This window comes from Neopelma chrysocephalum, unplaced genomic scaffold, assembly GCF_003984885.1.
Source record: "Neopelma chrysocephalum unplaced genomic scaffold, ASM398488v2 Primary Assembly neopelma1_24, whole genome shotgun sequence".
Taxonomy (NCBI): domain Eukaryota; kingdom Metazoa; phylum Chordata; class Aves; order Passeriformes; family Pipridae; genus Neopelma; species Neopelma chrysocephalum.
In genome coordinates, this window is record NW_020897693.1 from 31743387 (window position 1) to 31756797 (window position 13411).

General features: G+C 36.1%; 1 protein-coding gene across 19 annotated transcripts in view; it reads right to left on the reverse strand.

Moving 5' to 3' along the window:
• RALGAPA1 (Ral GTPase activating protein catalytic alpha subunit 1) overlaps positions 1-13411 on the reverse strand; it is a 151575-nt gene that overhangs the window by 88556 nt on the left and 49608 nt on the right. For 10 of the 19 annotated variants that reach the window (XR_003532151.1, XM_027670816.1, XM_027670806.1 and 7 more), the window contains 5 exons: positions 10685-12253; positions 8660-8784; positions 6292-6508; positions 4973-5149; positions 1378-1530 (listed from right to left, as the gene is read on the reverse strand). Coding sequence is in view for 18 of the 19 variants with exons in the window: in XM_027670816.1 (XP_027526617.1) it covers positions 1378-1530; positions 4973-5149; positions 6292-6508; positions 8660-8784; positions 10685-12253 (2241 nt within the window). In the remaining variant the exon portion in view is untranslated. The remainder of the gene's footprint in view (positions 1-1377; positions 1531-4972; positions 5150-6291; positions 6509-8659; positions 8785-10684; positions 12254-13411) is intronic. The other 9 variants (XM_027670900.1, XM_027670861.1, XM_027670890.1 and 6 more) reach the window with 2 other exon arrangements.

Sequence of the window (13411 nt, forward strand, 5' to 3'; positions counted from 1 at the left end):
CAATTTTTTACCCATTCAGCCACCTCAACACTGCATATGTTAAACTCTATGTCTATTATAAACTCTGTAGAGGAAAAATTGTCCTGTTTCTTATATTCTTTCCATAAATAACATTTAAGGTCACTTCTGGAGCTCTAATACAGATCAGATGGACCCAGTAAGGCCACTCCTTTATTAAGTGTTGTCCTACATTCTTCGGAGTCAATGAATCTCCAGAACTTCACTTGCCTGCTTTCAAGTAAAATTATGTTTCAACTTTACATTTTCCCCAAAAAAACACAAAGACTACTTTCCTGAGAATCTACTAGGAATGTATTTTATTCCAAATTGAAGAGAAAGGTGAGAGCAAACCTGTCTCTAGCTACTGTCCTTTAAGCAGTAAATACATCAGTGGAGAGGCAACATTCAGTAACCTAGCACCACAGCCTAACACTCACCTAGCTCTCCCCACACAGATGATTGATCTAGACTGTCCATACAAGGAAACCTTCAATAGATTATGATGGCTCGCGTCTACTCAGATCATACTTAATTATCTAAAGAGCCAAAAGAAACTAGCTATTGAGTCACAGTTTTAAAGCAGCAGGCATTCAGAATCTTCTTTCCACCCCCTCAGGCGGATTTTCAAAACACCTCAGCAACAGAAGTTGCTGGGATCTTCTGGAAATTTCGTAGCTCCCACAGGCAAACCAAGTCAAACTTAAATCTGAATTCAGCCTAATTACATAGCCTCATCTTTTGAATATCTGGACCACTGTGGTAGAGACACTAATTGGTTTCTAGGCTGTAGATTCCGAAGTACAAAGCAAAAGGATATTTCTGTTCATCAGTAGGCTACTTAAAGAAAAGGGTCTGAAATATATGTCAGACACTCTTCTATTTCCATGAGACCACATATGGGAGAAACGCGCACATCGTATTTACAAAGTGAATGTATCTCAGAATTCAATAGCTAAGATAGTTGATGTAATTACAAATTTGTTTAAATATGAAAGGGAAAAGAACCAAACTTTCAAGGAGAAATTATAACATTACTTTAAAATTATGTCTTATTATTTTTTCATCAATAAAACAATCCATGGCAGGGTCACACACTAGATTAAGCTGCCACAATTCTGAGCAACTAAAAGAACAATTATAAATGTGTGGACTATTAATCCACTGCTAATAATTCTAATGAAATGCAGGATAAAATGTAAAAGGTCTTTGTTTGCTTTTAAAAGAAATCTCTGAAATTAAATATTTTTTAAGTGCAGATGAAACAGTTTTGTACAGGATTGCTTACAACTCCTGAGATATTAGTCACATATACTACTTCTCTATATTGCACTAGAAAGAAAGAAAGAACAGGTTTGTATTTTTTATTCCAGATATTGCCTAGATCATCTGGCGTCTGTAAAACAGAGTGGTGGAGCTTCTCATCCAGCTGCAGATCCTTCTGCTCAATATGATCTGCATGAAGAGTGGCAGGAGAGGGTGTCTGCGATCGGGATCCAAGAGCAGATTGGACTGGAGAAGCACTTTCAGAGCCTGTAAATGCAATTTTGAACAGTTACCTTAAAAGCCTTTTCCATTTTCTTGAGCTACTGAAATGTTGTCTAAACACAGCAATAACAGAAAACTGAGCTGCTTTTATGTATCAAATATAAAAACAGTAAGAAGATCTCCCTGTGAATGGCGCTCTGAAAGAAAACAAACTACATGCAGGAAAGCTGAGAGATGAACATTGAAATCAGTCAGGTAATCAGAGGATTAACAGACCTCTATTTTAGGTCCAAATAATTTTAAATGTGTTTGTTCTGCAGCAATTTCAGCATTTTGAAGCAGCTGAATTTCTCATCACATTCTCACTTAAATTTCTCTCCAGCAAAATGTTTAAGCAAAAATCTTCCTGGAACAAATGCTTTTCCAGGTTTACTGATGCATACAAGTTTATTTATAAATAAAAACTCAAACCAGTAACTGATAATCTTTGATGTTTATCTGCTGATTGAGCTGAGAAAATCTGTATGAAGGGAAAGTTCTATATAGTTGGAGGAGTTTTACTTCTTCTAAGACAGGAAATCAGAAGTGTGAATGGCAGTGCTGTAAAGGCATTTTTCTGTGTTCATCTCCGAGCTACCTCTCTAGACAACTATGTGGTCTCTACTACTTTATCTGTGGAGAGGGAGTAGGTACTTGTATTTTTCTTACACTATCTTACATTTCACATCCTGAATTTGTCTAAAGTTTATTATAAAAAGCTGAGTTCAGCCAGAACAGTCATGTGACAGACAAAAAAAGAACAGATATTCACCCAGACTTTCCTACACATCAGTACACATTAAAATGGAAGAATTCAAACCTATTAACTTTAACTCTCAGATAAATGTAACTTGGACCCAAAACCACTATATGTGAAATTCAGTATTAGAGATAAACTGAACTTTAGGGACAGCAATGAATAAGTGAGTCTTTTAAAACAGTAATTTTTCCAAATTATGGTGAGATTAATTGAGAGAATACTTCTCACTTGAGAAAAGTGTTCTTTTTTGTAAAGAGAACAAATTGTTTAAAGAACTAGACAGAAAATGTCAGCGTTATCAAAACAGAAATTGCAGTAAACAATCTCAATTACATCGTTAAACTGCAAAGGTCTCCATCTCCTTTAAATGACCACGGCAATGAAGCTTTTACCATCAATTTAAATCAACATCTCTATGCAGGAGAGAGGGGCACTACTGCTTTGCACACAGATCACTGCTTCACACAACAGGTAATGATACTTCCCTCTTGCTACTGACTACTTGTTTTCCACATGCTTACAAAGATAAGGTAAGATACACCCTTAAAAGATGTTCAAAGAAACCTTTTCTTACTTCATTTCCATTCTGCTCATTAGTTAGGGATAGATGAAAGTAGTTCAAGAGAAGGAGCAAGAAAGAACGATGGGGAGGAGAGAAAGTGATGGAGACTGAGACAGAAAGGGAAGGAAAGGGAATGAGATGGAAAGAATGAACAGGCAGGGAAGGCAGGGAGGGAGCAGAGGAAAGAGGGAAAGAGAGCTTCATATGATGGAAGAGAATGGACAGAAATAATGATGAAAAATTTGTGGAACTACAGGAGACTGTCACTAAAAGATACTTCACCATATGAGGATCTAAATTGGACTGAGACTACCATGGGTTCAACTTGTTCTAGGACTGGCAAACAGCAGTCAATGGTAAACTCTCTCATTTACTAAGAATATGAAATAATGTTCATATACAAAAAAGAATTTTTCCTTCCATAAACCTTCAAGATAAAACTATTTGCAAGGAGTAGTTTTCTGATCAGCAGAACCACTGAAAACTTGTTTCTTATGCGTGTGTTTTGAGGTTGAGTTTCTGCATTGATTTGATGGCATCTAATATAGTGAAGTTCATGTTGCGGTTTCCCTCTCATGGGACTCTGCATACATGCAATTTTCACTGGCTAGCTGCCTGTCTTTCATAAAACATCAAAGAAAATAATACCCTTCTGTTTTTTTCTATGTCAATTTAGCAGAAATTAGACAATGGGCTCCAATATCCTTGGGTGAGTGGAACAGTCAGAGACAGAGAATTGTACAAGTATTGCTTCCTCAGGAAACCCAGTTCAATGCACATGACACACAAAAGTTGCCTCTCTAAAACAGTAGTCCAAACAAGAAGAGACCACCACAGAATTTCTCAATGGACAACTCAGTCATTAATTGCAATCTTATCAATTCAATTATAGTGCAAACTTGGACAAAAATACCAAACAGTAATGAAATAATCAACATATAAACACATACACACAAACAGAAAAAGAACAGATCTTCAGCAAGGACTTTCAACAAGAACACAGTAAAGAGGAAAATGAAGAGGACAAAAGTCAAGCTGAACATTGTTGAACAAGCCGAACAACAATGTCCATGAAAGCTAATACCATGCTTCTTTCACCCGAAGGGCACTGCTAAAAAGTGAAAACTGTGGGGGGAAGTAAAGAGGTCTTTCCATACCTCTGAAAATGCAGAGTTTGATTTCTCACAGAGAATAAAACACTGTATGTAGGTACAAGCTTTCACAGATAAATAGGTACTTCCTGTTGGAACTTTTTACTTGTTACAGCTAGGGTTGTAACACGAATGGTAGTGTGTAACAGTCATGGAACAAGGAGTATGCAAATGACTATGGACATCTTTAGTTTGGATTTACAAAACCTGGGAAGAGACCAATCTTCAAAATACTCCTCATAGGGAGGGATTGTCTCTGAGAAAGAAGCCCATTCAGTCGGGGTTAACCGCATCACTTGGTGGTTGCTACTCCATTATTCTCTCTCTCACTCTCTCAAGAAACAGCTGCAAAATAAACTGGTGGAGCATTGACCTCACCAACTGAGGCTGTTAAACACTCCTTCTTTACAGGCTTACTTTTTCATGAAAACTAGTAAAGTACTAAAATAAAAACAATTTCTAAGTTATACCAATGGAAAGTGATGTTACATGGCAAAATAACATTTTACAGACAATATAAAGAGACATTAAGATGGATGTATACAAAAGAATCCCATGATACTTCAGAGTGATACACTGGTTTGAAAGAGCTCTGTCAAAGCCTTTCAAAGAAAAACTTTTCCTGAAAATCAGTTATTTAACTTCTAGTAATAGAAGGACACTCGTAAGAGATCTAGCATACATAATGTGGTATGAGTTTCTCCTTGATAATTGTACAGATTTTGTCATGAAGGGTTTAAAAATACCTTTAGGAACAAGCTTAAGATCCTAGGGGTAACTAAGTCAGACAAAGGTTTTTGACTTATGTTATTTCACACATTACTTTTCAATAGCAGTCAAAAATAATTGAAATAAACATCTTAAATAGAACATAGATTCATGTAGAAGCTGGAATTTGCATTCTTCAGGATGGGTGAAAAATTTCAGAAATAAATGCACTTTTTTTTTAGAGCTTTTTTTTTTAATCTACTTTACCGGTAATAGTTGCAGCTTCAGCAGACAATGGTTGCTGATTGAGACTACTTGTTTCTGAATCTATGTGAAGTGTAGTTAGACTGGCCAGTTCTTGCTCCTCGGCACTCTGCTGCTGTCCTGAAACTGCATCAACATCAGTAGAAGCTGGTGTCCCTGCCTCAGTGCCAAAGCTGAAATCTGTGAGGAAAACACTGTATTAACTTAGAACCTTCAAACAGCACTAAAACAAAAAAAACTCAAAGGCCCAGGATCTCCAAACTCCTCCATAGAAATGTTGTATGTGCATCTTCTATGCTACTAATGCACTGTTGCAAAATTTACATAAAATGTAACAGCACAAAATAATTCACTACTTTGAATAATCTCTTTCCTGTAAGATTGAACCCGTGACTAAACATCTCCATAAGACATTCCTGTTTAATGTCCTGCATTCTGCTTGGTTGCTGTAAGGGCACCTACATGCAAATAAAGTAAAAATAATGGACTCATATATAAAAAATTTATTTGCAAAATTTACAAGCTGGAAGAAATATTCAAGTTTGTTGTAAAAACACTAAACTAAAAATATTATGACAAATGATACTCTAACAAATGTTATTTTCAACACTAAAGAAAGATGTCAGGCTGAAATGTAGGTTTAAATACCATTACGTAGTTGCATAATAGCAACACATCTAAAACCTGCAATTTCTTCAATAAATTCTATCATATAAACATTATTTTTATCTTATGTAATATATGAAGCCATAATTCCTAGCAACCATAATGACCCCTTCTGTTCAACAAGGGTGAGAATGGATAAACAAAATGAATGAAAAGCATTATGTTATTACACAAAGCACATTAATTTTAACAAAGCTTACCCATTTAACCATGATAATACACTTAGTATCTTGATTAATCTATAGCTACACAAAGGTCACTGTAAAAATATCAGAAGCCCTTCTTTTAGTTTTGCCTAAGTGTTTTCAAAAGAATTAAAAACACTTCCAAAATAAGTAAGTAACCTTTAAGTTTGATATTTTGTGCAAAATAGATGGATGCACTCCAGGGAAAAGACAATATTGCTTTCTAACTTCTGTTCAGTGTTGTTCTGCTTTTTGCACACAAGTAATATTTTGAAAAGTATCATTCCACTGCTCTCTTTTTTAATATACTAAAACCACATTAGCCTCTTCTTGCTGCATTATTTTGAAATGATTAGCAAGTTAATCTCTCTCTACAGAAAATTGCTGGCACACAACTTTACCACGAAAAAAAAAGGGAATTTGTAATCATTTAATAAAAAAATGCTATTACTTTTGGAAAAATATACTTGCTTTCAAATTTGCGGCCATCATACTGGAAGGCGCTGAAGGAGTCAGAGTGACTGTCTGAACTGATGAGGTCACTGCTGCCCGCGCTGGCAGGTGATGTCCATTCGGAAGGTACGCCTGGGTCATCTACAGGACGCATTTGGTTCTGCTTGTTCAATATATCAGGAAGGTCTTTAGGAACTTCCAGGCTCCCAGGACTGCTTCCTCTTCTTGTCACATTCTACACATTGAAGAGACATAAACTATCTTACAATCTTGAATAGCTTACTTACATAAACTGGAAAAAGCAATCCAACATTTGCCGAAGTCAGAATGTAACAAATAGTTCTTAAGTACCTAAACCAGAAATTGTCATCATACTAAATACATAGCCAAAACTTCCCAAACCCCCAGACAGGCAGCTGCAACCAAAGAGCTCACGTAGTCAGAGAATTTCATAAATACAAATTTATGTATGAATTTATAAATACAAATTTATACAATGAATTTTTGGACATATATCGTAAAAGGCTAAGATTCAGACTATCATGGGCCACACACGTTATAGGTAAGACTTAAGAGAGCAAAATAGTAAAAAAGTATACTATATCTAAATTACTAAAGAAAACCTGTTAACCTTGGTTTCAGGCACAAGCAGAAAAAAATGTCAAGCAATATTGCCTTTTCTGGCCTATAGGCTACCATGCTAAAAACAAAAATTTAATTTATACAACCAGCAAATGAAATTACTAATTCATGCGTTAATCTCCCTATGATTAAACCTCAACTTTGATACTCGTTTGGACACCAAAGACCACATATAACAGAAATAAGGCATGCAGATTTACTCATATACAAGTAGGGTGGTGGTCTATCTGAAGTCTTTCTTTAAGGCATACTTTTCCACAGATAGGACTGTTTGCTTGAGAGGGAAGAGAGATAAAAGTAGAAAGGCCATTTTATGAAATGGCTTGAAATCTTTACACATTGTGAGACTAATGATGCCTTTCTTTTACACTAGGTCCAGTCACTTCTGCATTCTTTTACTATCCTACTACTGATTAGAGATTGACAGGCTTTTTGTGATAAGGTTTTAGCATTCAATATATACAGCAACCTAAAACTAATCTTAATAACTTGGGTACTGTTTTAAGAAGGCATATCTATTGTTGTGTGCTAATTACAAAAATGAGTGGTAGTGTCAGAGTAGTACTCAAACTTATCTCGACTCTTTTCTGCTACATAAGGAAAGTATCAATTCTCAAAACAAATAGTATTCCCTCCTTTTCTCTCTTCTTCTGGGCCAGCTGTGATAATACCTGTTTTATTAATTTGCAGACTAAGTTAACCTTTTTTATAGACTTCAAGTTAGCATTCTGTGTTGTAACTCAAGACTTATTAACGAGAATACTTTGCACCAATAATCAAGTTTCATAAACATGAGTTCAATACAAAAGAAAAAAAGCATACATATAGATAAACTCTATAGATCCTCTCTTGCCATTTATACAAGATGACAATAAATAAACAATTTTAATCACTTGCAGATATCTTCTTCTGCCCCTTATTAGCATCTCCTTATTGACAACTTTCTATAGGAAAATCTCTTAAAACGACCTTCTTCAAAACATCTCAGCAGAAAAAAGGATTAAACAATTTTGAAATACTGTATTTAAATTGTTGCCCATTCTGTTCTTAATTTGCAACTTTTGTTTTAATTTTCCCTTTTGTTGCTAGTTAATAAGCACTTATCTCTTCAACCGAGTTGTCTCATTCTGCAAGCATTCAACAGTAACCAGAAATTCTTGACTTAAAATTGATTAAAATTTCTCATTATGAATGCCATTCCAAACAACGTGACACTTCTGGAAAAATGCAGGAAGAAAGCATATGAAAAGTTGGTTCGACTACCAACATACTACTTACAAGATATTATTCAACACTTGGAAGTGCAATTAAAAAAAAATTAACAAAAAACATATATTGGAGCAGTTTTTTAGTCTGATGCACTGACTATACTTGTAGAGAACAGTACTGTACTACCGCCTGATACTTAACTACATACCACCCTGAGGACTGCAAATTTACATAGAAACTATTATTCTGAAAGTGTCCATGTACAGAGATCTTTACAGGTTCAATTCAATGAGACTATTCACCTGACAGTAACTTCTGCATTGCTTCCACAATGAAGATTTAACAGATATGAAAACACAAACGGTAAAAAATGGCATGAATCTATCTCAAAGACAAGGAATAATTAAGCAGTTCTTAATGCTGATTCATAAAAGCCAGAGAAATACATTTTAGTGAACTGATTTATAATGTCATTGGCAAGTTCACACATATATGCAGACATAAGTATTGAAATGTAGCAAGTTTAAAGCCTTACCAGTGCACTACCACTGCGGAGTCTCTCAGCTATAAATTCATCCATGAGGTCAGGAACATTTGTATTGCTACTGCCAATATCACTATCAATAGGGTGCAGCTTTTGACTCATGTCCTCTCTATTAGCTAAAAGCAAATGAATAACCATTTATAGTAAAGAACACATCAAGGCATTTTCAAAACAAAATGCAACAAATGAAAAAACCTGCTAATTAACAGAAATAAAAAAAATCAAAATTGCTGAACATGCATTTTAAGAATGTCCCTCTTTTAAAGCAGACTCTACTTTCAGAATTAGTACGGCTTCTTCTTCCCACTAAGCAGGGGTTAGTTGATTTCCAGTTCCACCTTCAAGAGCAGGAAGCTTATAGGTAAGCACTACTCAAAGTTGTTAATGCTTGCTTTAAGGATAAAGCGTATGTTCTTCCTCCGTATCACAAGTAACAAATCCTAAAAAATTTATATGATTCCTACAGGCTTCTTCTTCATTGCATTCTTAATGAAAAGCAACGTAATGGAAAAAGTAAACTAGGTTGTAATATATACTAATGAAAAATGGCAATGTGGCACCGTATACAGTTAGTATAAATAGTGCAAAGAAAACATTATGTAATAAAATTACATGCTAGTACGTGGAATGAAAATTCTAACTGGATGATCAATGGTTATGAACAACTAATTAAGTTCAGTCATTTATCAGCGTTACATTTTTTATATAACTATACTGTTCATATTTAACTGTGGCTGTTACACCTGACTTCACGATATTCACCTTTAAAGTCTTCAAGTTATTCCAGTTCATGTTCTTTTTATAATAATTTTTCCCTCAGCGTCATCTCTCTTGAGACCATGGTGTAGTTTATTCTAACAACGAGGCTCTGTTAAATGTTGCAAATTTCAAATAACAGGTACTTCTAAAATTGGTGTTTCTTAGATATCTCTTTTTCAGAAGTACAGATTCTGCAGAGCAGCAAATCCTTTTTGAGACCCATGACAGTAATGCGCTCGGGTGCTGTGCTTACAGACTGCCCTCAGGTGGCATTAACATCTCAATGCAGGATGCATTGCAGAATCCTCTGTTAATCATGCCAGCATAACAATGGGAATAAAAGAAAACCTGCATTACTGCTGAAAGTTAATTTATTGTTCATTTAAGGTTATGTGAACTAAGACAACAGATATTAGAGCGGTTTTTGATCAGTTCACAGAGGTCTCACAGTTAGCAGGAGAAAGACTATCATGAGACCTTCATGAACATCCATGATTCCAAGAGAAAAAGAAAGCAATGAAAGATGTTGCCAAGACGTAACTGCAGCCATTTTGATGAATGAATATAGGAAGGCCTATGTCATGTTTTGAAAAAGACTCAAACAAAACCCTATGATTAGACTCAGAGAACTGTTGTAATGAAATCATTCCACTAGTAGCAGACTGCTGTTTCACACTATTTTTTAAAAATTATCTAACCTGACCTCCAAATGTAAATTTGAGGGATTTTTTTTTGTTTTGGAGGAGGAAAAGGAGGAAGAGGATGGGGAGGAAGAAGAAAACACACTAAATGAACCAGAAATACAATAATTTCAACCTAGCTGGTCAAGAGCCAGGTCCTTCTGATAAGCAAACTACACTCAGCATGGAATAGCATATTCTGATAAAATATGCATATGCCAATCATACAGTAGGCTGAATTTTAAGGCTCTGCACGGTAGATGAAAATTCAGAAGTCTCAAGACTTAGTCCTTTATTAGGTCATTTACTGTCTCTTCCTCTTCCCTAACCTGATGGTCTTCAGCAGCAAAGAGGTTCAACAAAATATCTTGAAAAGAAAAATTAGTAATTTAAAGTATGTAAATGTAACTTTTGCTGGGAGAAAAATCAGCTGGCTGTAGGCGCATGCATAACCAAACAGGGAAAGCAGTGATCATCCCAAAGCCTTTTGATTGCTTATCAGAGCTTGCTTCAGTTGCATTAAGCCAAACTGGTGTTGCCTTTCTCCTTTTGCGCTCTGCACACTTTTAGTGCTCACCTGCAGCTTTCCTTCCAAAATAGCCCATTACATGACTGTACAGATCCCTCAGTGGAGCCTCTGCTGGCATTCTGTTCTGCCTCTGTGGGGAAACATTTGCCTTCGGCTTCGAAAGAGCATGTACAACAGTTTTATAAACACCACCCAGGGAGCCCTGCTGTTGTGCCGACTCCTGACCTGGTGCCCTAAAGGCACTACGATTATGGAACTGACTAACTGCAATACCTTCTTTCTGCAACACAGCTGCTTGAGTTTCTGTAGGTTCCTTAATTTGCTTGCTGCCAGCTGAAGCAGCATTAATTGCATCTAGATGTCTATATATTCCAGGTCTAATCAGCTCTGTGGCAGTTGATGAGCTGGTGCTTGTACTGGTACTGCTGTTGCTGCTACCACTACTGCTACTACTGAAGCCACCAAGTTTACGAAGTCTTGCTCTCCAAGCAGCCTCTTTGCTCTCAAGAGGATTGTAAAATTGAACCGATTCTGTAGATGGTCTAAAAGTAACATGAACACTATTTCTTTTTTTAGTCGTTATTTTCATGATTTTGGCCCTATGAGTTACAGTTTCAGATATACTTCTTTTAGTTGGTGCCAGTTTGCTCGTGCCTGTGACGTAAGGCATTTGAGGGTCAATTTGTGCTTTAGGAAGAATTTTCTTTGCGTGGACAACACGCGAGTTGGTCAGCTTTTCATTAAACTGGGCACTTCTATGCTTTTCACCTACTACTGCTTCCACAACTAAATCTACATCAGCTTCAGTGGCTGCTTGCCTGTACAGGTATCTCTTCCCTTCTTTGCTGCTAGGACTACTTGACCCATGATCAAATATGCTTTCATACTGTTTATTTATATCTAACTGTCTGGCTTTATTGAGCACTTGATTTCCTGTAAAGAAGTCTACCTGACTAGGTGCAATATTACTTATAAAGCCACTTGGGTTTTGTTCTAGGTGCAGCTCTGTGTTATCGTCTCTTTCTGTAACAGTGACGCTATTTGTGCATTGCCCAGTCTGATCTCTATTTTCTAATCCGTCGAGTGGTAATCTATCGTTCCTATTTACTGATGTATCAACGTCATGAGCAGAAGCCTTACATTTATCTATCTCAAAGTTACCGCAAAGTTCTTCTTTTTCTTTAAGATATTCTCTCAGAGAGGAAAGGAGATCATCTTCACCTTCAAGGTCAACATATTGGCTTTGTTCAAAGGCAGTGTTTGCAAATTCTACCGGCCCTATTAAATGACAAAGATGGTCATAAATACTATCCCCAACTTCCAAGGAGGACTCTCTGCTATTTGTATCAGTAATATGGCTTTCAGTGGATCTATGCATTGAAGAGGTCTCAGTGGAACTCTGTAAGCTTGGAGCATGATGGGATGAACTGTCAATGACAGGAACTGCACCTTTGGCTCGTTCAACTGCGAAAGGTTCCAGGATGTCAGAGGTGCTGCTGCTTCGTGGCAGTGGCTGTTCCTCATTTAATGCACCAAAAACTTCACTTGGAGCATCCTCACTCTGTGAAAAATGTCTGACTCGAGGTGGACGTGGAAGAATTTGAGCATCATCAATGTCTGTAGAAAAAGTATATGTAACATGCACAAAAATTTACATAGAGAGACAATATATATTTACCACTACATCATAATTACATGACTTTAAAAGCCAGTAAAGTCCAGAGCCTTGTTTTCTTAGATACAACAAAAATACTTTTTCCAATACTAGAGTGTTAAAAGCATACGCACATAATATCCAGTAAAGAATGTAATATAAATGAGTTAGACCATCAGAACACAGTTTTAAATGTTAACATGCATGAAAACAAACAGTGAGATCATGGAACGTTTGGAAATACAGTTAAAGCTAGAGCTGTGCCAATAAGTTCAATAATTCAACCAATCTTATTCCAGCTGGCTTGCTGAGGAAATGGTTACCAGAATACAAATTAGCTTAACAGTAGTACTCCCTTTGTAGAATTTACATCTTCAGAAAAATGGGCAACTCCAAACAAGCAAGTTTTTTGGAAAATTAGGATTGTCTACTGAAGTGGCAAACTATTCCTTTTAATTACTTGTATGAATATACATAAAATACTGAAATTTCAGAAAGAATACTATAATACACTTAGAAATATTACAGGATATATAATTTAGTGTATCCCTAAGACTAAAAATTTTAAATTACAAGGAAGAGCTGACTATACAGAAGAGATGACTATACATAATGGACAATTTAAAGATATACTCCGTTTCCCTGAAACGATGTTTTGTCTCTCATCTTCAAAATGTGAAACTAAATACTTAATGAAGGCTTACCTCCCCCTCTTCTTCCAGTTTGACTCAGCAAATGTAACGTACATGAGAATTACAGAATTAAGGACTCTGACACAGAAAAACATCCTGCAGCCTCACAACAGTTAACATTAGAGTAAACCCATTTTTGTTTATGAAAAGACCAGAACATGTTATGATCACTTAAATTAGTGATTCCTTGTCTCTGTTGAGACATTTACTAATATGTTAGTATGGGTACAAATCATAGTTAACTGTAATGAAAGCCACAAATCAAACATGGATCACCTAGGAATTGTACAGAAGTATCTTCAGGTCACTTTACACCATCCACAAAAATAAAGAACCTTCACAACACCTCTTCAGATTTCCTGATATGTTATAGGAATACTATATACCATCAAATCACCAGTGTAGGATTCAACCTAAGGCGACCGAAGG